At 45.4% G+C, this 24,235-nt stretch overlaps 3 protein-coding genes across 3 annotated transcripts in view; 2 read left to right on the forward strand and 1 right to left on the reverse strand.

The window, feature by feature from the left end:
- ECPAS (Ecm29 proteasome adaptor and scaffold) overlaps positions 1–6,858 on the reverse strand; it is a 69,136-nt gene extending 62,278 nt beyond the window's left edge. The window contains 3 exon segments of the mRNA XM_061368819.1: positions 6,431–6,475; positions 6,766–6,808; positions 6,811–6,858. Coding sequence (XP_061224803.1) covers positions 6,431–6,475; positions 6,766–6,808; positions 6,811–6,858 — 136 coding nt within the window.
- A 2,108-nt stretch (positions 6,859–8,966) lies between these two features.
- On the forward strand, positions 8,967–14,247 carry DNAJC25 (DnaJ heat shock protein family (Hsp40) member C25). Its single transcript, XM_061368820.1, has 4 exons — positions 8,967–9,318; positions 10,831–10,983; positions 12,392–12,862; positions 13,834–14,247. The coding sequence occupies exons 1-4, from the start codon at positions 9,019–9,021 to the stop codon at positions 13,954–13,956; spliced, it is 1,047 nt and encodes a 348-aa protein (XP_061224804.1). The 5' UTR covers positions 8,967–9,018; the 3' UTR covers positions 13,957–14,247.
- Positions 14,248–18,192: 3,945 nt separating this feature from the next.
- On the forward strand, positions 18,193–23,527 carry GNG10 (G protein subunit gamma 10). Its single transcript, XM_061368821.1, has 3 exons — positions 18,193–18,344; positions 21,376–21,507; positions 23,254–23,527. The coding sequence occupies exons 1-2, from the start codon at positions 18,264–18,266 to the stop codon at positions 21,499–21,501; spliced, it is 207 nt and encodes a 68-aa protein (XP_061224805.1). The 5' UTR covers positions 18,193–18,263; the 3' UTR covers positions 21,502–21,507; positions 23,254–23,527.
- Positions 23,528–24,235: the final 708 nt, after the last annotated feature.

A 24,235-nucleotide genomic window follows, 5' to 3' on the forward strand; every position in this document is an offset into this window, starting at 1 on the left:
ACAACATGTTCCTTCTCATGACAGACTCAAGTGTAAGCTAACACAAGTGAAGTTATTTCCAAACCCCTCTGCTGTAGCCACTGGACTACACACACTTTGTGGAAGGCACAGAAACCACTCTGCATGTGCCCACAGGAAGTGCAGCAATGCATCTACGCTATTTCCAGCTTCCACCATGATTCTGTTGTTACAAGCTGCAACCAGAATTGTAATAATAATACTGATAGGAAAAAAAACCCAAACACCTATGCCCTTGTTCACAGTGCCTTTGAGATGTATTTATTACTTTTCCTGTATCTCTGCTGCCTAGTCAGTTAAGCCCTAATAACTTAGGTCTTCTTCAGGTCTTCTTCCCTTAACCATAAGCATGACAGGCCTTCTCAACATACTCAAGGAGACTAGTGGCCTGGTGCAGTTAAGAAACTGGTCAGGAATTTGTCAGAGCAGTCTCCTGTGCTGCCAGTGCAGTGTGTAGTATCCATAGCAGCAACACGACAGGAAAACAAAGAGCTATAAACCCATGGAAGTATTGCACATCAACCATTTTCTCCCCAGCTTTTATTCTACTAACAATTGCGAGCATCTCTCGAGCTGGAAGCATAAACCCTGGAGATTTGACGAACCACACACAATGGTCCAGGAGAGGAGCCAGGGACATGGTGACTCAGATACTTGATGTACCCGAGTACATCAGATGTAGTGTACAGATGCAAGATACACTTGTGCAGATGTGCCTTGCAGATCTGCCGGCTGGCACAGGCAAGCTCCTTTCTCTCTCTGCCTTCTGTCTTCTCACAGCCTTCACCTGGCCTCCTTGTCCAGCCTGCAACAGCAAGCAGACCACTGCGCGCCAGACATCAACCAAGACAAAGTGTTTCCTCACAGCCCATCTCACATTTCCACACTGTGCTCTTCACAAGCTTTTAGGAATGAAGACAAAACCTTCTCCCTCTAGTTTTACAGTCCCTACTGGCAACTGCACAGTTGTAATTCCAAGGGGGAACCACTAGGTTATATGATAACAAAAATAAGTAAAGCAAGAGGTTTAACTTGCTTACTTACCTACCATAGAAAAGAAATAAAAATGACACAAACTGCTCTGAATAAGCCCCAGCAACTGAAATTAATCTACAGCAATCTTATACAACCTGACAGTAAGAGCACTGAATTTTAATTATAAAGCTTTACACACTTCAATCTTTACCTTTGCTAGCCAACACTACACTTAAAATGCATCATCGCAATGACACACTTCTTATAACTTTCCTTTTGAAAGTTGACTAATTTTTTAAGTTTCCTGGAAGCACTGAAAGAAAGAAGTAATGAAGAGGAGATGTTTAGTAATTACAGGCTTACCTCTATCTAAAAAAACAGTACTTAGGAGATCTAAGATTTTACACAAAGGCTTCTCTTTCCTCAATTTCACATCAAACCCTCACCTCCAATTTAGGTTTGCAATATTTCCTTAGTATAGGTTCCCACCTGTAGCACTCTCTGTACTAGCTAATTATTTGTTTATAAAGTTACTTCCATAGTTAATCTACTGCAGTTCAACTCTGGTGAACATAGGGCTGGGGAAAGAAAATACTGTCCGAGGCAAAGGTCCAACTTTTAATGCAGGCCAAAGAATTAAAACAAACAAACAAACAAAAACAACACAACAAAACACCAAAACACCAAAAGATTGACATTATTTTATTTACACTAGTAAGAAAGTCGAAGTGAAAGGGAGAAAGCAGGAAGGAAGAAGACTTAACCAGAAACACGACTGGAAAACCTTGTGCCAAATCCTGCAGGGCTCTACAAAAACTGCTCCAAGAACAAACTTGCACATCAGAAGCAGTGGAAAAGCCTAAGGGCACAACACCATCACAGTGAGCTTTTCAGACTCACTCTACTGTGGAAAAGCCCCTGCTCTGCCAGGGACTGTTGGAAGAATAACGCAAATGAGATTAAACCACTACTACCCTTAAGTGCATCACTGGATTCATTATTTTTTTTTATATTCTTGCAAGTTTGCCTTTACAAAGCTGGAAAAAATTTCTTGAAAGAAAGATGATTGTTATGGCACCAATAATCTGTTTATGTGCAATGTGTCAACCACAGCCCCTGTCAGACGTGCCCACTACATTAGAAAGCACCTGAGAAATCATGTCTGGTTTAAAAAGTAGTCTTAGAAACACAAAATGTGTGCTACAGCTATGACAGTCAACATTTTACTATGGGGGAAAAAAAAAACCTCACTAAAACAAAAGAAAAAAAACACAAAATAAAACCATGACAAATAAATAAAAAGAAAACCAAACCAAACCAAAAAAAAAAAAACCCAACAACACAAAAACCCAAACCAAATCAAATAAACAACAAAAAAACACAACCAAGAATGAACTGTACAAGTGACAACAGTAACACTAGGTAGCTTTAGTTTTCAAATACATACCATTAAGTCCATGCAAAATTTGTAACAGATAATCATGTATTCTGGCACAATCACAACTTCTTTCAATGCTTCATTTTTTGTGGTGCTTTCTTGGGGGAAAATAGTGTCTATAAGAGCATGAATATGGAGGATTTAACAACAGACATTGCATATGAAGAGATGTTCCCTTTCACTGTATGCAGAAAAATCAAAGTGTCAGGAAAATGAGCTGTATCATTGAATCCCTGTTTCCAGCAGTAGTGTCACTAGACATGACGTATTTAGAATTTGAAATCCCCAAGATACCATGGCAAAGCAGTTACCTATATGTGAGGCAATGCATGTTTCACTTCTGTTTCTTTCCAGTCTCCATTTAAGACTACAAGGAGGAACACAGGTTTCAGCACTCATGACCAAACCTCATGCAAAAACGAAAGGAACAGCCTTCAAAACAGATAACATATACATATTTTTTACAAGAAAGTCACATTAACAACAAGGCTCTAACTTGTGCTTTATGAACTCTGAAATCCTGCACACTGGCCATAAAAGGGTCAGACTTATTGCTAAGTCTTGTCACTTCAGAACTGATCTTGCAGTCTCCCAAGCCAAGAGCAAAACCCCAGCCGCTGACTGAAACATGCTCGTTCTTCCTGTTCTACTATGCAGGAGCTTGCAGAAACGAACAACAGAGAGAAAGGCATAGAAAGAATGGAAAGGATAAAATAAATAGCTTAATGTTTTCCTCCCATTAATAAGGACACACCCTTCCCCCCCCCCCCCCTTTTTTTAATATAAAATCATGGAAGTGAGCTCTTTGAATGCTTGGTCTTGCTGAGGTAGCTGGTTCACTGTTCATCCATCTTTTAACCAAAGAAATCTCAGCTCAACTACACACAGTTTCAATTCATGTGTCCAGGTTCTCCTCCCTGTCCTTACACACGACAGAGTTAGCTCCCACTGGCACCTATGCATATTACACACAGCACATCAGCTATTCTACACACACCCCTCAGCAATGTGTATTTGAGTTAGCTGAGTATCAAGTAAAACACACACCATTCTTCTTTTGAAAACTGACTCAAGAAACTACTAGGGCTAGAAGTTAACCTAACTGTACTTCATAATTTAACTGATCATCAGGAATGAGAAAGAGAGTCTGGGTCCTCTGCAAAACACAGCAGACAGTAGGAAAGCAAAATTCTGTTCATAAGGCCAGAATTTATGTTCACTTTGCTGAAAGTATCTAACAGATTAGTCAGGCTGCTACATTAAAGCATTTCTAGAACTGTTTCAGTAAATCAAACAAGAAATCCCTCTCCAAAACCCTCCTCTGTATAACCATTACATTGCATTGCACATCCTCCACATCTCCTCCCAAAGGCTCTAAACTGAATGAACAGTACTGGACATAGAAGCATTTCAACTTCACTGCCTGGATGGCAGGGGCAGTTCTAGGGGCAGGTTCCTGATAAAGCAAATGCTCAAGCACACTCTTCAGAACTAAGCAATTGTTTCTGCCCTATTCCACATACAGAAGAAAGCATGAAATTCTCCTCTACTGTGCCACTACTAAAATATATGTCAAATTCTTGTTCCAATGGCATTAGACTCTGTGAGAAAATACATCTAGTATGATTACAGTAGCCAACAGTGAGTCAGGATTTGCTGGTGCTATTCCTGGCTCTAGAAGTAACCCGCTGCGTGCCTACAGCCAAATCGCTCCAAGGGGCATTTGTAAAAGTAGGCCAGCCACCAGGTTATTTTATGAGATCTCACTGGAAAAGGCTAGGAAGGAACAATGTATTACCTTTCTTTATTGTATTCTTCCATTTTATATAAAAGATGATAAATTTTAACAGCATACTGAAATCCAAACACTTGCAGTATGCCAGGCTTAGACTCCCTATTTAGTGGCTGTCTATTCTTACTGAAGGTTAATCTTCCTTTCCCCTGTATCTGAACTCTTGCAAGCTCAAGGCAAGTTTACCAATTTTCTGTTATTTTTTTAACGGCCTTACCTCCATTCTTATGCTGCCCTCAACCAATTTGTCCTTAAACTGGTACAGATTCTTATACAGATTTTAAGCAAATAGTGGGAGTTTATGTGTTTGGGTGGACCCACAGATCAAAGATTCCTATAGCCATGTATATATAAAACAAGGAGAATTGGTTTTCTAATCTAAAACTAGTAGTAATTATTTTTGTTATTTTGGCACTAATCATTACCCTAAAAAAGAGCAAATTTCTTTCCAAATATGCTGAAATTTAATTATTTAAATGTACCAAAGACAGCAGGCCTCCACATAGGCTGTACAGTTTCCACCTCTTTCTCTACCTGAAATTACTCCTTTTCCATTAGCTTTACTTTTTATTTAAGATTACAGTATTTTCTATTCAGTGACAGATGAGGTACTAAGGAATGACCCAAAACTAGCAAAGAAAAAAAAAATAAAAATAAAAGATTTCTAACCAAACCAGTGGAACCCCCTCAATTCTGAAGGAAGCAGTGGACAAATAATCCAAATTATACCATATGATTATTAACGGGAATCTCAACCTAACCACATTTGTTCTCTCAGCACAACTTAACACAAAGGGCTGTGTAGCAACTGGCACATGGTTGAGAACTAAGTTTTTGCAGGATCAGATCTGGAAGATGGGGAGCTAGATTACATGCAAATAAAAGCTGAGGAGTTGCAAGCAAGAGATCTTGCACTGACCGGTTTCACCAAGGGGAATCATGTTAGCATTGTAAAACTGACAATAGAAACTCTTGGATGACAGCAGCAGTGAGGTCTTTCATGGTCATGATTACAATTTATCCCAGTTGTCATCAGACTAAACAGCCTGGCATTTTTGTCCTCCAATTCAAGGATCAGTGTAACTGCAAGATCTTTCTTACTCCACCACGAAATCCTCGGTCTTTGGCTATGTAAAGAACATCCTCATCACCATTTTATGCCTCATTCCACTCAGCCTAGTTCCATTTATATCTAACAAAGAGCAGAACAAGGATGCTACCTACACAGCAGCATACAGATAACAACGAAAAAAAAACCCAAGTGACACATCAGGCAGAAATGTTTCAGAACTGAAAGCCAATAGCACGAATATGCTCAAAGGATTTCTTCTGCCCTTCCTCTCCACCGACTGCCAAGTACTATTTCAGGGCAACCAGAGGCCCTCTTATTTGGCTGAGTCATATGTTATCTTGCTTTTAACTCTTGACAGTTGTTTAAGACCTAGTTCTATTAAAAGACAGGAAAAGAAAAAACAGTCTTTAAAATTTCTTAGACTTCTCCAAAGAAAAGTCGATCCTTTATTGCACCGGGCAGAGAACGGGATTTGGATTCAACAAGGCAGGAGCTGGGTTTCCCCTGCGCTGCACGTTCGGCGCAGATGCAGGCACCTCCGATTCTGGCTGCTGTAATCATGTGCCGATAACTGCAGAGGCCGAGGATGTGCTCAAACACCTACCGTGAGACACGGCACTGCGCCGGCAGCTTGAGCTCTCCTCAACAGCACGCCGGTGCCTCGGTACGCGGTATTTTTACACTGGCGTTGCAGCGAGAGGACGACGGTCGAACAAAGCCACGGGCAACTGCCCGCCCTCTCGGGGTGCAGCGGGGTGCGGATGCTCTCCCTGCACGGGAGCTCTGCCGGCTCCGCGGGTCCTCCCGCCGAGCAGCCCCCACCCCACTGAGCGGGCGGCGGGCCGGCCCCGCAAGGTCACGCAGCGGAGGGAAAGGGCGCAGGCCGCTGCAAGCCCCCCGTACCCGCGGGGAGACCGCGGCCCGGACAGGCCTCTCCCAACACCGCAGCCTTCGGCTTCCGCCTCCCGACATGGCTGCGCAGAGCCGGGTCCGGCCCCACCGCCGCTACAGCCGCACCGGGACGCGAGGGGGACCTCGTGCCCCGCCACAGAGGGGCCTTCGCCGAGGAGAGACCCCGGCCTGGCACGGCCCCGCACGCGCCCGCCCGGGAGCCCTCGGCACCTCGGCCACTTACTGAGCTCGTCCTGGGCAGCCGCGGCGGCAGCAGCCATGTTGCCAGCTGAGCAGGGAAAAAGGGAGTGAGGAAGGACAGCGGGAGACGCGCTGCTGAAGTCCGGCCCTGGCCGCTCCCGCCCCTCTGCTCCACCGTCGGCTCCGCTCAGCACAGGCACCGGGCCGGCTCACTCCTCCTACTCCTCTCCACAGCTCACTCCGACACAAACCGCCGCGAGGGACGGCGGGGCCCAACAGCGCCCGCCCTCCCGTCACCGTCGCTTTATATTTAGAAGGAGCCACCGTCCCGGCCGCCCGCCCCCGCCGCGCACACGCACCGGCCTGCTGACCCCTCACCCCTACCCGCCCCGCCCGCGGCTCCCGGTGCGTCCCAAGGAGAGAGGCGGCAGCGGCGCCAGCAAACTGACCCGAGTCCGCGCTGACCTCCATGACAGCCCCGGTGCTCTCCGCAGCGGCGGCGGAGGAAAAGGGAGTGGAGGCCAACGCAACTGCGCCCCCTATAGGCGTACGGTGCCACCTGCATACCGCGGCGGGCGAGACCCGCCCACCGCCTGGCAGAGCTGGTGTCCCCTCCGACAGCTCCGGAGACAGCTCTTTCCGGTAGAGGAGAGCCGGAGTGGCACCGTGACAAAGAACCGGGTTCTTCCTCAGCTTAAAAAACTAACAACAACAACAACAACAAAAGGCAAAATTGGCCGTGAGCAAGTTTTGCTTTATTTGTTAAGCTCAGAATCTGAGGAATTGAACGTCAGCTTCCAACTCCGAGGGGCTGGGCTCTAAGAAGCTGCACAGAGGTAGGATTATTTTGAGGAAGCAGATTTGGAACTCATCTGTCTCCCAAGGATATGATGAACACTTATGAATAAGTGGCAGAGGAGGCCAGATGCATAAGGTGCATACTCATGTCTAGCAGAATGGCCTGTGTTCTCTGAAGAGCTAGTTGCGTTTGTGGTGAATGTTTCCTGCATCAAGCTTGAGTGATCTTCCTTGGAGAGGTCTGTTGTCGAGGTGATGTCTTATGAGGAATGTCTGAGGGGACTGGGGTTGTTTAGTCTGTAGCAGAGAAGGCTCAGGAGGCACCTTATTGCTCTCTACAACTACCTGAAAGAGGTTGTAGTGAGGTGAAGGTTGGTCTTTTCTCCCAAGGAACAAATGATAGGACAAGAGGTAATGGCCTCAAGCAGCACCAGGGGAGGTTTATGTTGGATATTAGGAAAGAAATCTTCACAGAGAGGGTGCTCAGGCATTAGAACAGGCTGCCCAGGGAAGCGATGAAATCACCATCCTGGGAAGTGTTAAAAACTGTGTAGATGAGGCCCACCATGACATGGTTTAGTGGTGGACTTGGCAGTCCTGGGGTAATGGTTGTACTTGATGATCTTAAAGGTCTTTTCCAGCCTACTTGATTCTGTGGTTCCTGCCAGAGACACTGTAGGCAGCTGTGGGGCCAAAATCAGCACGCACACCCCGGACATGGCAGCGGGATGTGTGTTCCCTGGCAGATATATGTCCTTTTGGGAAAGGCCTGACACCAAACCGCACTGACCCACTGTGGCATGGGTGGCAAAACCTGGGCTTACAGGAGCGTGTGCTCAGGATGCATTCCATGAGATATTTCTGCACCTGGGTTGGGGCAACCCCGGTATCAACACAAGCTGGGAGATGAAAGCATTGAGAGTACCCCTGAGGAGAAGGACTTCAAGGTGCTGGTGGATGAGAGACTGGACGTGAGCCAGCACTGTGCACTTGCAGCCCAGAAACCAACTGTGTCCTGGGCTGCATCAAAAGGGGCGTGACCAGCAGGTCGAAGGAGGTGATCCTGCCCCTCTGCTCTGCTCTGGTGAGATGCTACCTGGATACTGCATTCAGCTCTGGAGTCCTCAGTACAGGAAAGACATGGACCTATTGGGGAGGGTCCAGAAAAGGGCCACAGAAATGATCAGAGGGCTGGAACACCTCTCTTTTGAGGAAAGGCTGTGAGAATTGAGCTTGTTCAGCATGCCAAAGAGAAGACTCTGGAGAGACCTGACTGTGGCCTTTCGGTACATAGAAGGGGCCTATAAAAAAGATGAGGACAGACTTTTTAGTGAACAGGACAAGGGGTGATGGTTTTCAACTAAAAGAGGGAAGATTCAGGCTGGACGTGTGGAAAAAATTCTTTACAACGAGCTTGGTAAAATACTGGCACAGGTTGCCCAGTGAGGTGGTAGATGCACCATTCCTGAAAACATTCAATGCCAGGCTTGATGTGGTTCTGGGCAACTTGGTCTAGTTGAGGACGTCCCTTCTCACTGCAGGGGGTTGGACTAGATGACCTCTGAAGGTCCCTTCCAGCCCAAACTATTCTACGATTCCATGTTTACTTGAGAGCCTCCCCCGCCCGAAGGACGAGCGGGACGCGCGTTTTGGAGAGCACCAAGAACACCGCCGTGCCAAGCGCGGGCTCTGTCGCGATACCCGTCCTCAAGGGCCTCGCCGGCCACACCTCCGCTCCCCCGTGCCCCGCGCCGGCCCCGCCCATCCCCCGGCCGCGACACGCGCCTGCGCAAGGCGCGAGCCCCGCTGGCGGTCAGCGGCGGCAGCAGCGAGATGGCGGCTGCGGCGGGTGGCAGCGGGCCGGGGCGGCGGTGGCTGCTGTGCCTGTGGCTGTGTGCTGCGCTGCTGCCGCGGGCGGCGAGGGCCCTGACAGAGGGGCTCTACTGCGGGCGGCGCGTCTGCTACGAGGTGCTGGGCGTCAGCCGGCAGGCCAGCAAGGCGGAGATCGCCCGCGCTTACCGGCAGCTCGCCCGCAAGTACCATCCCGACCGGTACCGCGGGGACCCGGGCAGCGGCCCTCAGGCGGCGCACGAGAAGTTCCTCCTCATCGCCACCGCCTACGAGACCCTCAAGGTGAGAGAGCGGGACCGCCGCCGCGGCCGGAGCCGCTCCGGTAAGAGCGCGGGGGACCGACGGAGGGACCCCCCGGGGGCCGTGCGGGTGGCGCGGCGGCGGGCCGGGAAGCGGGGCGGGCGGCGGGCAGGCAGGGGGCCCGGCCCCACGGCTGCCCGCGCCGCCGCTACCCTCGGCGTGCCGGCTTCGGGAGAGCAGGCGACGCCCAGGCGGATAGGAGCGGGGTCGAGCGATCGCCGCTCCGGGCCGGGTTCTTGCCTCCCGCCCGCTGGTGCTTCAGTGTCCCGTCGCTGCCCACGGGAGCTCCCGCCTTCGCGGCAGGAGGCAAAAGCAAGCAATGGCATGTTGCGAGGAGAGAAAACGTGGCCTGTAAAAGCGATGAAAGGTGCGCAATCCCTTCCAAGTTTTGCTCAGCGGCTGCGACTCATCTGCTGCATGTGTGTCTAAAGCGTACATCAGAAAAGACTCAGCTTAAACATCGGGATCCTGCCAGACCTCGGGCACTCCAGGTGTATCTCGTCCCTGGGGAGGATCAGTACCTCTCGGGTTGACATCGCGGCAGGCTCTGCAGCTTCGCTCTTGCGTTCCTTGTGTGGACTTCGCCGGCTTGCTTCTTAGCAGCACTCGGGGAGGAGGGGAAAACCAAAAAACCTTCTTCATTAGCCAGTCCTAGAGTACAGGAGGGGAGGGTACAGTTCTCTTGAAAATCCCGTTGTATTTAGAATTTGTTCTTTTGGAAATCCCTTTCTGTTTAGAATGAGCTGTCTGGGTTTTATCTTAGAGCTATACCTTTAAACAACAAAGTAACAGTAACCCGAATAGCCTATGGGATCTGTAAGGGGTGCTTATCACGCAAAATGTGTGTGGCTTGGCAAAGACATAACGTGGTATCGGAAGAAAGAAACATGCGTTTTTAAGTCTGCAAGGGAGAATAAAAGCAAGTATTTTTTAGGGTAGGAAAGGAATACACTTGAGGCTGACAAAAAATTCAGTTTCTCATCTCTTAATTACATGGGTGAAAATGAGAAAAACTCTGTGAAAACGAGAACAATGAGGTTCTGAAACAGCCTTTCATTGGACAGATTCCACAGTCTTGTAAGCTAACTCCAGAAGATTTGCAAAACAATCTCTTAATAGGTTCTTTGTCTGAAAGATCTATTCCTGAGCAATATTTAGTAACTGTTGTCAGTCTGGACTTCCCATTCTGAAATTAAGAATGCTTCCTATGAGGATTTCAGTTGCTTGTCTTTATTTCAGCATTAGATGTCTTCATGCAGTGTGTGCTTATGGATTTAAGACCACATATGTCAGATGTGTGTGGGCAGATGAATATGAGAACAAATTAATTGAGAGTATGGGAAAAGGAAGATTTTTCCTCTGTGCTTCATACTCCACTGGACTATTGCCAGTTTTGTCGTAGCATGGTCATTAGTGAGATGTAAAGCACAGCTATAACAGAGTAAGCGAAAACAGGAACATGAACCTATACACATTTTTCATCTCTTCCTGCAGGATGAAGAAACACGTAAAGATTATGACTACATGTTGGATCATCCTGAAGAGTATTACAGGCATTATTATCACTACTACAGCAGGAGATTGGCACCTAAAGTGGATGTCAGAATAGTGATTCTAGTTACAGTGTGTGCCATCTCTGTGTTTCAGGTAAAATTTCATGTTTACGTGATACTGCTCAGTGAGTTTCTGAAAGGGAAGAGAAGTATCTGCAGCTCTTGTAATATGCCAGCTATTAAACAGTGTGCCCATTTCTATCTGCTGCGGTAAACTTCTCTGTGGTGTCCTTAACAAATCTAAGTCAGATGTGCTCAGCAAATTTTTGGCTCTCCTTGGTACTTTGGACAAAGAAATTATTTTAATCTGATGATGGAATATTTCACAGAGATAAATGGAGCATTTCTGAAGAAGTTATGTAGTTCTTCATGGCAGGCTCAGAGCAGCCTGTTCCTAAGCAGCGTCAGGAATAGTGCTCCAAGTAAGTGTGTGTCAGTCTGTCAAGCTGCATATGTAATTGTTTTTTTATTTTTTTAACAGACTAATTGGAAACTGAATTCAAGACTCAATTCAGATCATAGGTCTGAGTATCAGGAGCTTAGTAATGTGTGACTCTTACAGTGCCATGTATTTTAAACACTTCTTTGGAGTCAGGAGAGAAGTGAATTCAGCTCAGCAAACTCTCCAGACTTACTTCCAGTGGCAGAGTTTCACTTCACCTCTTATTTCTTGTTTTGGCTTTAAGTGGAGGCGTTTTCCTTCAGTCCAGGTGCAGATGATTGCAAATTCAGTGTAAATGGCTGTGTAAACTGTTTTGCCTCTCTCTTGCTTTCTAGTGTTTCTTCTTGGCCCTTGTTAAGGTTGCATAATGCCTGTGTGTGTCTGCCCCTTGTCTTGGTGAATAGTGTGAAATGCTGCCCTTTTAAACAAGTTGCTTAGTAAGACATGTTCACCCCAGGCACTATATTTCTGGTTTGTTGTTTGGGTTGGTCTGGTTGGTTGATTGGTTTCCTGCATTGAAATTCAGAGGGTAGCTGGAGATCAGAGAGGGATGTTAAATCTTGTAAAGTGTATCCTGTCAGACTAACGGGATTGTGACATACTTAATCCATGCTTAATTAACTGTTTTAAATGAGTAGCAATTTTGTAATGAAATGCTCATACACCACCGACTTTATTTATAAATCCAAGGGGGCTTCTAAGAATGGCTGGCACAGCCTAGCATTACCCTTCAGGAGGCTGTCATTTCTTCGTGAACAAAGTCGGTATGAACAGTCTCTCCTGCTCTTCCTCGTCACTGTGTATTGCTGTGACGTGTACATCTATACGTCTATTTTCCAGGTGGCTTACTAAGTTTGGAGGAATAATTACAGCTTCTGTAACACTGCAGAAGTACTGTTACAATCAGTTTTTACTCTTGCTGCAATGTAATTGTGGTCAAAGGTCTATGACAGCAATTCCCGGCGGCCGGGGGGGCCCCCCCCCCCCCCCCCCGGTAAAACTCCAAATAGGAACGTGTCTGTAAAAACATGGTCTTACTTTCACTGTTCTTCAATTACAGTTCTTCAGTTGGTGGAACAGTTACAATGAAGCTATCAACTATCTAGCTACAGTGCCAAAATACCGTATACAAGCTACTGAGATTGCCAGGCAACAAGGTTTACTCAACAAGACTAAAGAAAAAGGCAAGAACAGGCGGTCTAAAGAGGAAATTCGTGAAGAAGAAGAAGAAATAATCAAAGACATTATTAAAAATAAAATAGATATAAAAGGCGGTTATCAGAAGCCCAAGATATATGATATCCTTCTGTTTCAGATCCTTCTTGCTCCTTTTTACTTGGGCAAATACATAGTTTGGAACTGTTGGTGGATTTACCGTTTCACTATTAAAGGGCAAGAGTATGGTGTGGAAGAGAAGCTGTATATCATACGAAGGTACATGAAAATGTCTGAGTCTCAGTTTGACAGCCTAGAAGATCATCAAAAAGAGACCTTCCTTGAACGGCAACTGTGGATTCGAGAAAACTATGAGGTGGGTAGCTCTGGTGGAAAAGCAAGTGTTAGTTTTCCAGTGCTCCCACAGTACAAACAGCTGGTTTTGTGAAGATGTTTTTTCTGAGTCAGCCACCTGCTGGTGCTTGCATGGTTGGAAATGGAGAATAATCATGCTTTATTCTCTTTCTCTCATACATGTGCTCCCATGTGCCACTACTATATCCTTACTTGAAACTTATGTGTTTTCTAGGATGAAAAATATGCTTAGGTGTTTCACCCCAAAAGCTTCTCTGTTCTTGATCACTGGAGAAGCCTATCTGCACATTGATTCAGTTTTCCAGTCTCCTTTTAGAATGGAAAAGACTTAAGAATTCAATACATGGTACATCATGGAGCTCGATGGTACTTTTCCCCCACTCTGTCACTTTCCTAATAGTTCTTAAAACCTCTGTGATCACTGAACATTCAGCTTGTTTATTTATAAATTCATATATTTTTTAAAATCTTGTTCATGCATAGCAGAGCATGAAATTTAATTCCCTTCCAGGAAGAAGTCAGTTGACACCAAGATGACATAAACCTGTATGGTGTTGAGATTTACACTGGCTATATCTACATTAACTGCCTTCCAGAATAACAGCAGATGCTGTTGGTTTTTTTGGGTACTTGACTTTGCTGGTAATTGTAGATTTCATTAAAATGAGACAAGTTCTCGACAGAATGTAATTACTTATCTTTTGATGCTGCCAATACTTAATGCAGAAATATTAACTTAGTTGTTGAGAAACTCAACTAGTAATAAAGTTCCATAGCGGTATTCTATCCAGATTCTGGTAGGCTGAAGGTATTCCTATACTCTGTGTTGGCCAACATCTGCTTCCGTGTTGCAATCCAGTCTTGTGTTAAAACACTAAGCTGGCAAATGGTGGAACTACAAACATACTCACCCCTTGAGGTTCACGTAAGCTGCTTCCTCAGCTTTACTAAAACCTTTTATCTGTCTCTCAGGTCTACAAACAAGAACAAGAGGAGGAGCTAAAGAAGAAGATGGCCATGGATCCCCGATGGAAGAGATATCGGCGGTGGATGAAAAATGAAGGACCTGGAAGACTGACTTTTATTGATGATTGAAAGTTGCTGAAAAAAATATGTGCTAATGTTGAAAGTGATGTACAGAACTTTTCACTACATCATTCAGAGTTTTGACTGCTGTGGCTCAGCAGTGATCTAAAACTCAGGAATTGTTAAATCAGGCGGAAACATAATACAGGTTTATGATTTTTATAAATCAGACCTATTAAACAGGCTCAGCTCAATGTATATATGCCATTTACTTGGGGATCTCAGTGTGGAATTGATTATTCCAAACAATGTGTCTTCTGTATATATTTCATATTCATGATCAGTGGAACTGTAAATTTAGTCTTTCTCAAAATGCTCCTATATCAGCCCTTACAAGTCCTGTTCTTACTCTTTAAACTGAAGGATTCCTGCAAAAGGACACTGGAAATGCTTACAAAGGATTCTGAAGGAAGGGCCATTTTCGTAGAACCATACAACAGTTAGGGTTGGAAAGGACCTCAAGATCATCTAGTTCCACCCCCCCGCCATGGGCAGGGACACCTGTCCTGGGTTTAGCAGTAGCAGTCAGCCCGTGGGAGTTGCATTCTTTTCGATTCTCCTCTCCGTCCCTCCGGGAGTAGGGGAGGGCAAGAAGGGGGGGGGGGGGGGAGTGACAAGCTGTCTGGCTGGGTTTAAACCACAACACCTCCTACTAAACCATGTCACCCAAGGCTCTGTCCAACCTGGCTTTGAACACTGCCAGGGATGGAGCTTTCACAGCTCGTGTGGGCAACCCATTCCAGTGCCTCACCACCCTTACAGTAAAGAACTTCTCCCTTATATCCAATCTAAATTTCCCCTGTTTAAGTTTGAACCCGTTACCCCTTGTCATATCACTGCAGTCCCTAATGAAGAGTCCCTCCCCAGCATCCTTATAGGCCCCCTTGAGATACTGGAAGGGTGCTATGAGGTCTCTTAGAAATTATTCCTCTCTCTTTCTCCGTATTTTTAAAGCTAATTTCTAAGGTGCCAAATTGTTTCTGATGTAGACAATATGGGGATTATACCAGACTACTTTTGCTGTTCCTGTTTCAGTTGGAAAGGAATTTTATTTTTTGTGGGAATAAATGATGCATGATTGATCATGATCATGATGCAGACAAGCCTTAATTCTTTGTTCTACAGAGTGATTCATGATACGGTATGCTTAGATCTTTTGCACCTGGTTTTTCATCTTCTCGTTCGATTATACCTGCTTGTTCAGAACAAGTATATCAGTGAATATTAGTCTACTAAATGTGATATTTCTTTCACCAAAGTATTGGTAAAAGGGAAGATGACCCTTTTTTTTAAAAGGGCAATTTTGATGCCTTATGTAAATAAAAGTTTATATAATATATGTACTGAATTTGTTTCAAATCTAAGGTATTCTTTATCTATTCTGGTCAGAACTCAAGAGTACTTAGAATAAATTATGCACAACAGTATGCTGTTTTTCCTCCGTAACTCAGCCCAGATCTGTTTCCATGATTTGCTTGTAAAGAAGTTCTGTTGCCATATTACTGTTCGAGAATTTTACTGGGGAAGGCACAGGTGGGTGCCATAACCATACTGGACTTTTCCTGTTCTTTATCACATCTATAAAAGCAAGTTCCTCAGAAGTGTTTCTACTGAAAAGGATGCTGTTAGCTAGCTTCTGTGGAGATCATTTCTGGGAGATCAGCTCTTGAACTTGCTACTCCTGCCAAAGCCTGTAATAGCTAAAAGTTTTCAAATCCTTATTGATTAATTCTTGAAGCAAGTTGTTTCTGGTTCTGCAAAGGTGATTTGCTCTCATTCTTTGAGGAAGAGTTTCTGTCTTCCATGCTTCTTTTGCTAGTTGAGCTTTCACTAGTTCTTGGAATGTCATACCAGTTTTCCGCTCAAAATTTCCAAAAGCATGTTGGAAGTATTACGCTAAATGGGTAGCTTGTGTGTGCATTAGTAAAACTGGAGAGGAACTGACAGATTTGTCCTTCAGCTTTGCTGCACATAGTGTAGCCATAAGTGTTACTCACTTTGTATTTAATTGTCTATTTAAATCCAAACTTCAAATACCTGTTAAAAAAGGTATCCAGAAAAAGCTGTGCTTGCTTTCATGAAGTGACCATGGGGACACTGTAAAGATGTTCCTGGAGTGAGAGACCTTCACAGCTTCATCCCCCAAACCAGAATCAGCCTTCTGTGAGAGTGGAAGGAGGAAGATTAAGTTGCTGTGGTAGAAATAAAGAGAATAAAGGTAATCACAAGTAAAATGGTGTTGATTATTAGGTAAGACAGTTATATCTGGAAAAGAACCACGCAAGTCATGCAAGAGGATCTAAACCTGTGGCCACAGTTTCACAGGCTCTGCTGCTCTTGCCTTTATGCCTCATTTTGCTCCATTCCTTCCCTTCTAAGCCAAGTGTTTGGGTTATGCAGATAAGCAGTTAAAGCAGAGATCTGTTTTCTCTCCTTGCTGATGTTAGTTCTAATCAAAATTTATTTTCCTGATCTGACACCACAGTGGGAAATGGATGTGTTGGAGGGGCTGTATGGCCTGCTGGAAATGAGCCATCCTGCAGGCTTAGCTTGGAGTTCCCTCTTTTCTTGATGTATAGCCCTTTGAAAATAAGCAGATGCAGGCATAAATTCATGGGTTGCAGCAAAAATGTGCAGGGCGGTGACACTGCAGTCACATCTCTGTGATGAATGATAGAGAAAAACCCATGTGTCTTTACAAAGCTGTCAGCATTGAGTGACACTCATTAGCTGAGGTCACTGATCATATCTAGCCTAACACCTCACTGTAGTTCTAAATCATGCCCATCTTCTGGGCATAAGTTTTCAGGCCCTATTTTATCCTGGAATAAAGTTGACAAAGTAATTACATGCACATGGGAAAAAAACCCAAATAAAGCAGAAATGAGGCTGCTGAGGATTACTATACCTCGTAAAGCCAGCGTAGATTGAGATGACTTCAGGGAGAAGTCTTTGCATGAGCAAGTATTGCTGGTACTGGGTAGCAGTGTGGCGAGGCCATAGAGTCTTGGAGAAGAACCACCTTACCTCCTAAATCTACTAAAATCCACTGTTTTCAAAGAGTTGTATCTGTTGTGCAGCATGTATTTACTTCCAAATTCATAGTGTACGTAAGGTGAAACATACATTTCACTTGGTATGCAAAAGGTATTCAGAGCAAAGGCCTTTCAAACTGGGGCTTTGCATGAGGCTCAAGCATGTCCATGGTTGGTCATCCCTATGTTCAGAGCAGTCTTTTGAGGCTTTGATCTTTATCCCACCAACTTTTTAACAGGCCAACAGGCCAGCAAGCTCTGATGGCTGGCAAATGCCCTTCAAAAAGTGAAGGGACTCATTGGTGGCCACAACTGAAATGATGATGAATAGCGCAGATGGCGGATGCAGCTATGCTGCAAGCAGTTTTATCCTACCGGCTACCTGTATGCAAAGTGGGCTTTTCTTTGCAGGGTTAGATCTTTGAATGATATTCAGAACACCTTTTTCTCTCTTTCTTCCCCTCCCTTTTCCTTTTCCCCCCTTTTTCCTCTATTTTTGGCCTTCCTCCCCTTTTTTGCTTTTTTTTTGTCCCTTTTCCCCCTTCCTCCTTTTTTTGCCTTTTTTCTTCCTTCCCCCCCTTTCCTCCCTTTTTGCTTTTTTTTCTCCCTTTTCCCTGCATATTTTGCCCCTTTTCTCCCCTTTTTTACACTTTTCCACTTCTCCTCCTTTACCCCTTTTTTATTTCCCCCTTTCCCCTTTTTTTCATCTTTGCCTTCTTTACCCCCCTTTTCTTCCCTTCCCCTTTTCCTCACTTTTTTTGTATTTTTGCCCTTCCCCCTAATTTTTTCTCCCTTTTCCCCATTTTTTCTTTGCTTTCCCCAGTTTTTTTGCCCCTTTTTGTTTTTCCTGCCTTCCCCTCTCGTCCCCTTTTTCTCTTTTCCCCTCTTTTCCCCTTTTTTCGTCTTTCTTTACTCCCTTTTTTCCCCTTTTTCTTCCCCTTCCCCTCTTTTCCCCCAGTTTTTCCCCTCCCCCTTTTCGTCCCCGGTTTGTTTTATTTTCTCTGTCCTCTCCTGTTTAACCAACACGCTTTCCTACCCTCGGGGCACGCAGTCCCGCACCCGAGGCCGCCGCCAGGCGCCGCGGGCGATCGGGCCGGGACTCGCCAGCAGGGGCCGATCCGGGGCAGGGAGGGGAATGAGGGCGGAGCGGGCCCGGCCTGGCCCTGCCCGGCCCCTCCCCGGAGCGGCTCGGGGGCGGCGGGGGGAGCCGAGCCGATCCGATCCGAGCCGTGCGGAGGCGCTCTGCCTGCCTCTGTCCGTGCATCCCCCCGCGCTCCGGCCATGTCGTCGGGCGGCAGCCTGAGCACCATGCAGCGGCTGGTGGAGCAGCTGAAGCTGGAGGCGGCCGTGGAGAGGATCAAGGTGAGGCGGAGGGCGGCTCACCCGGGGATCAGCAGCTCCTGCCGCTGTCCGCCCGCGCCGCCGCCCAGGGGGCGAGTCGGGGGGAAGGGGCCGGGGGTGCGAGTGCCCAGGTGGCGGATACGGGTGGAAGGAGCTGCGGGGAGAGAAGCGGCAGCACCGCGTTAATTCCGCACAAGGAGCTAGTGTCTGGAGGGGCTTGCGGGGGGAGGCGGTGTGGTCTGTGCCCCCGACAGGCCTGGGAGCGCAGGCGGGTTCATACGCACGCAGGCACGCATGCATGGACTTTCTCCTGCCTAAGGATTTCCAGACAAAGCCAGGCTAGCAAGGAGCGCCCGTCATCTGCCACCTCCTAAGGCTTGGCTTCGTGGGGTTGGTTTGGCGGATTTTTGTTGTTTATTTTGCCCGTGGGATTTTGGTTGGTTGGTTACTCGGTTGGGGGTTATTTTGTTCGTTTGTCTTTTGGGTTTTTTTTCCCCGTCAGTCCAAATTCACCCATGCAAATTCATACCACGTCCAAGACAGCTCTGGGGTAGGGAGAGGGAGAGGGGTGCCCACAACCACTTTGCAGGAAGGATTCTTTCCAGCCACGCACAACATCCACCACAGGCTGTGAAGGGATTGAAGGTCAAACTAATTTGTATCCTGCACTTCCCTCATCACGTCCATGCATTCGCCATTTTCCGCTGGCCAGTCACAAGCATCAGCTTCCTCAGTCTGACTGCAGTGGCAGTCTGTTGACCTGCGGAAGCTTAGTTAATTGATTTAAAAAATAGCTCGGAACACCCTATCCCACTGTTGCTGTCCTGGGCTGCTGCAAACGTGAAGTTCCCATTGCAAGGTGAAACCACTTGGGTTTTGGACATCATCCCAATCAGTTCATTATTGTTGCTAAATCCTGTGAGCGACTACTGAGTCGTCAGATGTTTGATCGGCTGAAAGTGACCGTAGTTCGCCGATGCGGTGACCTGCGGAAATCTGTGAGAACAGCACAATGGAGAGCAAATGTGTAGGCTCTTGGGGCGAGAGGGACATTGTCTAACACAGGAGTGATTGATGAAACATTTCTGTTGCTTTACACTGCCAGCAGTAACCTGGATCTCTGCCCCTGCTCATTTTTAGGCACATACCCCCTCCCTGCTTCCTCTGTGGGCAGGGAGGGTATATAAAAACGTGGTGTGTAGTTTATTGGGCATTATTTTGTGGCAGTAACATTCTGGAGCTGCATTTCTCAAATATGAATCTCAGACTTGCTGTGGGTTTGCTTGTATTCTGAGGAGCCTTGGCCTTGATGAGACCACGCAGCCATGTGCACAGAAGTCTCCTTCCAGGTCTGCTGCTCCAGGATCTTCTTCATGTCTGTTGCACAAGTGAAATGATGCACAATTAAAACTACGTCTTATACAAAGTGTCATCTTGGTTTCTTGACATTCTGTGTAAAACCAGCAGGGGGTACATGCAGCTGGAGAAGAGCCACTTGGATCAAGTTTAGCAGATGCTGAGACAGGAGAAAATGTTTGGCTCCTGTGAACAGACAAATGTGTTTTCTGATGGAAGCTGGGTATGAAAGGGTTTTTTAAAATACATCCCATAGCACAGAATCGCAGTGGTGATTCTGTTTGCCCTGCCAGCTAAAAGACCAGGCAGGAAGAGCTTTTCCAGAAAGAGGAAACCAAGTGGGAAAGAAGTACCCACACACATCTTGCAGGCTGCTGCAGGGAGCGTGTTCACCCATGATTAAATACATCAGAAACCCTCATACTTTCTGTGTATGCATTTCTGTAAGAATGCTACAGGGGCATAGGTAGGGCTGAGAGTAGGCGGATCTGTCCTAGAACAACAGTTTGCTGCTGTATGGATAATCCTCCCAGGGATGCCAAACCTCAGGTTTGTGTGTTTGCAGGAGCACCAGGATATGCATAGCTCAGTGCGTCTTGCAGAGCTGGGCAGCAAAGTGCAAGGAGACACAGTGAGGAACTGCTAACTCTGCTATGCTCACAGGGCAAGGCATGCCCTGAACAACTGCTTATCTTCCCAGGAAAAAAGCCCCATGCAGCCTTGGCCTGATAAGGCAAGCAGCATCTCTGCCTAGTAGCCATGTGGTCCATAGTCAGGTACCAGCAAGGGGTCAGTGCTGTGGCCAAGGGAAGGGTGCTAATGCTGTGTGGGTTGAAGGGGCTGGGCAGAGCACAGAGACCTTTGCATCCTCCAGAAAAAGGTTCTCTCTCTCAGTGGACAAAGCCCATTGATTAGCAGGGATCCTTGCTGCAGGTACTTATGCCTGTGCTCCAAGAGTACAAAAGAACTTGGGAGGCTGTGGGAAAATGCTTCTCTTAACAACTCCCTGGAATGCTGACAGGCAGTTACCAGGATGAGTATCCTGGAGGAGACTTGGGAGGCAGTGAACAGGAAAGCAGCAAAAAAAGCAAATGAAATCATGTGCTGGGACAGATTTTCTCACATGCTTCCAGACATTCTAAGAACCAAGATCCCATCTGGGTTCCTGGGCTTGTCCCACAGCGTTGAACTGTGCTCTCTGGGGCCGGAGTGTGGATTTGAAGCTCTCGCTTCATTGCCAGGGGAAGGTGGCAGTTTGGATTTTAGAAACTTTTCATCCTTTTCACTTTCTTTCCTTTTATGCTCTGTGTTGTTGACAGTTTGGGAATGAAAACCCTTTTAATAAATTAACTCAGGACATATGAGTTCAAATATAAACCTGTAAACAGTACAGTAGATTCGAAAACATTGTGGTCACAGCCCTGTGCATTTTAATGAGGACAGATTGCATTGCACTTTCACCTCTGTCCTCTACACTGCTCTGGCTCATCAAATGGCACAGTATTTCATGTGTGTTTATTTGGAGCTTTGTAAATTTGCATCTGTGCTGATGTATTTGCTGGTTTAGAATCCAAGAGCTGGCTTGGCTGCTCTCCAGCTCTGTTTGATAATGGCAGTTCAAGAGGAAATGCCTAATAGATGCTTGTGAATGAATTAGTTTCCTTTCTGGATTTGTTTCTCTTTTCCCTTTACGCAGGTTTCTCAGGCAGCTGCAGAACTCCAGCAGTACTGTATGCAAAATGCCTGCAAAGATGCCTTGCTTGTTGGGGTTCCTGCGGGGAGCAATCCCTTTCGAGAACCCCGATCCTGCACTCTACTCTGAAATCAGGTAATAAAGTCACAGATACCACAACAAGAACTCGGATTTGAAACCCAAGCCCTCGGAAGGACAAGGGCATGTGTTGATAATTGTTTTAATGTCAAATTCTGGGTAGCCAAGTGTCATCACTTCACTGCTACTCTACACATTGTTTTCTGTTCCTGTGAGGTGTGACAATGGAAGCATGTCTCTCCTACAGCTCTTTCTAGAGGTGTTTTGTTTGTAAGTTGGGGTTTTTTTTGTTTGATCTGTTTTTGTGCTTGAGCAGCTCTAGGGTCATTAGCAGCAGCCAAAATAATAGAGCTGCCTCTGACATGCTGACACAGCCAGATGTACAAGCCAGTCACATACTCAGCTTGAAGAAGGTAGACAAAGCCATGACAGATGCATGTATTCTGATGACTAACTTGCAGCTTGAGCAAGAACCTTGTTAGAATACATGCTGTCTTCAAAGTCATACTGCAGTTCATTTGGCTGAGTGTGTCCTTGGGCTCTTTCTGTTGTTACTGAACAACTGTATATTGGTACAGCACCAAAAGTGGTGGAAGCCAAGAGGAGCTGAAGCAGTCTGTAATCACGCTCTTTATAACCTTTTTCAGCACAGATCTGAAGGATGAGATACTCCCTAAACTTTGCCTGCCCTAGCACTCTGCACTGCTTGTAGCTGTGGATCACTGGCCGGCTGGATGGGTGACTGTCCAGCACTGGCAATTCTTTGGGATCCAGTTCTGTGATTCCCACTGTTATCTCTCCCATGTGTATCAGTGATTGCAGCAGGAGGAAGGGAGGTCATGTGTGCTTGTGGTCTTAGGCAGGATGACACCAAAGTTTTGTTGGAGAAACTTATTTCTTTTGCATGACAAACAAAGGTGGAAGTAGGATGGTCAGAAGGGGTTACTCTTCAAAATTAAAAATAGAATAGTTCCTGATAGCTGAGAAAACTACAGGGAGAGGAAGAACCACTGAATTATGTTCTTTCTTTGAGAGCACTATCAAAATGAAAATGAATGGGGTTTTAAGAGCAGAATTTAAACTGGAATGTGAAGTACTTACAGAATCTCCCCCTTCCTGTGCCAGGGTTCCTGAGATTGCAGCTTTGCTTGTGCCTCATCAGTAGTGTGCTTTGATTGTTGCTAGGTAGGTTTGACAACACAGGACTGAACCTGAAAGGGAAGAAAAGTGAGCATGAGATGGTCTTCCGGAAAAACTTGGGCGGGGGGTGAAGCACCAGCAGAGTATTTTCTTAACTTAGGTGCTACCCTTAATTCTTCCTGCAAATAAGATGAAGTTGGCAGTGACCGTTGGATGTGTTACTGTGCTGTCAAAGCAGCCTTTTGCTTCTTATTTCTTGTGTCTCTCTGTGTGTATAGATGTATTTCTAGGATTCAAGTTCGGTTGCATCATCCAGACAGGATACAAAACACTTTCTCAAACAAGTTGGATGGTAAATTTGTGATATTTTTTATCTACTTTTCCAGAAAAGCACAGCTCAGGCCAGGATGTCATTTAGTAGCCTTTTGTTGATAGATCAGTTATCTAGTTTTTTATTTAGTTACCTTAGGATCAAAAACAATGAAACCAAAGTCAAAAACCCAACTAAAAAAATTCAGAAGTATTCAGGATGTCAATACCCAACAAGGAAAAGGGGTTATTCAGTTTTTCTCAGTGCAAAGTAGTTTTTGTGCTATGATTTGTAAGAGAAATGTGTCAGCTTGGAAAACAGCATTTTTAATAGATTTACTTTTCCTCTTACAGGGAAAGTCATCAGAGAGTTGCCTTCAAGCATGACATGATTAACAACTGCCTTTCTTTCACAAGAAGAGTCTCTCTCTGTCCTAACTTGTATGGCTAAAACAGTTTCCTAAATGTTTATCTGTTTGTTTTCTTGTGTACCAGAACTTCACTGTCTTTTGCTAAGGTTCATAAAGTTTTCTAATGTAACTGTTACTCTCTTCAGAATTGTCACAATTGTTGCTACACTGTGCTAACTATGCAAATACTACTTGAGAAGTTTACATTTTAGAAAAGACCTGGATATTTACTAAATTACTATCTCGGTAAACTGTTACACTGAAATGAGAATAGAAATTATTTGGGATTTGCATCCTTTTTTTTTCTTTTTCTTTTTTTTTTTTCTTTTTCCCCCAATAAAACATTCAGAAAGTGAATTTTTAAAGTATAAAACTAAATGCTGTTAGTACTGAAGTAATGCTCCCAGCAGAATTTTGCTTCTATTAGTAAACTGGAACCAACTACAGTTCTTTTTCAAGTGCATCTAAGTCCATAAATGACACATATTAGAAACTTCTGGACACAGTGTGTAGCACAGTCTTGATTCCTAAGGCTTCTTTCTTACAAGACTTCTAATCTGTAACGCTCTCCTAATTAGTTGTAGTAAAGGTACTGTTGTGGTGGAATATCCTTGACATGTATAAATTGTGACCAAACAGACACGAAAAACCTGTGAACACCCAAAGATAGTTGTACGTGTAATTGTCAAGGTTTACAGCACGCAAAAATACTAAAATGTGCTTGGTCATTTGCCTTCATTTTTTTATAGAGCACTTTTAAAAGGACAACTAACTTTTTTTAATAGGTTTGTAATGTTGACTACTTTTTATTGTTTGTATTAATCTTTTCAAAGTTTGGAAATAAAATTCCTTTCCCTACTTTCCCGGGCTTTGAACTCATTGTTTAATTGTAACAAAGAGAAGATATTGTAAGGAAGAGGATACTT

Source organism: Neopsephotus bourkii, unplaced genomic scaffold, assembly GCF_033783945.1.
Source record: "Neopsephotus bourkii isolate Nb327-2 ecotype Australia unplaced genomic scaffold, CSIRO-AGI_Nbou_v1 NB_1447, whole genome shotgun sequence".
NCBI classification, from domain to species: domain Eukaryota; kingdom Metazoa; phylum Chordata; class Aves; order Psittaciformes; family Psittacidae; genus Neopsephotus; species Neopsephotus bourkii.

What these genes read in the sequence shown, in the direction of transcription:
- DNAJC25 (XM_061368820.1), top strand. Translation starts at nt 9,019, where the DNA reads ATGGCGGCTGCGGCGGGTGGCAGCGGGCCGGGGCGGCGGTGGCTGCTG. An exon ending in GTGCCATCTCTGTGTTTCAG is followed by an intron (nt 10,984 to 12,391) that starts GTAAAATTTCAT and finishes CTTCAATTACAG; the next exon opens with TTCTTCAGTTGGTGGAACAG. An exon ending in GGATTCGAGAAAACTATGAG is followed by an intron (nt 12,863 to 13,833) that starts GTGGGTAGCTCT and finishes TCTGTCTCTCAG; the next exon opens with GTCTACAAACAAGAACAAGA.
- GNG10 (XM_061368821.1), top strand. Translation starts at nt 18,264, where the DNA reads ATGTCGTCGGGCGGCAGCCTGAGCACCATGCAGCGGCTGGTGGAGCAG. An exon ending in CGGCCGTGGAGAGGATCAAG is followed by an intron (nt 18,345 to 21,375) that starts GTGAGGCGGAGG and finishes CCCTTTACGCAG; the next exon opens with GTTTCTCAGGCAGCTGCAGA.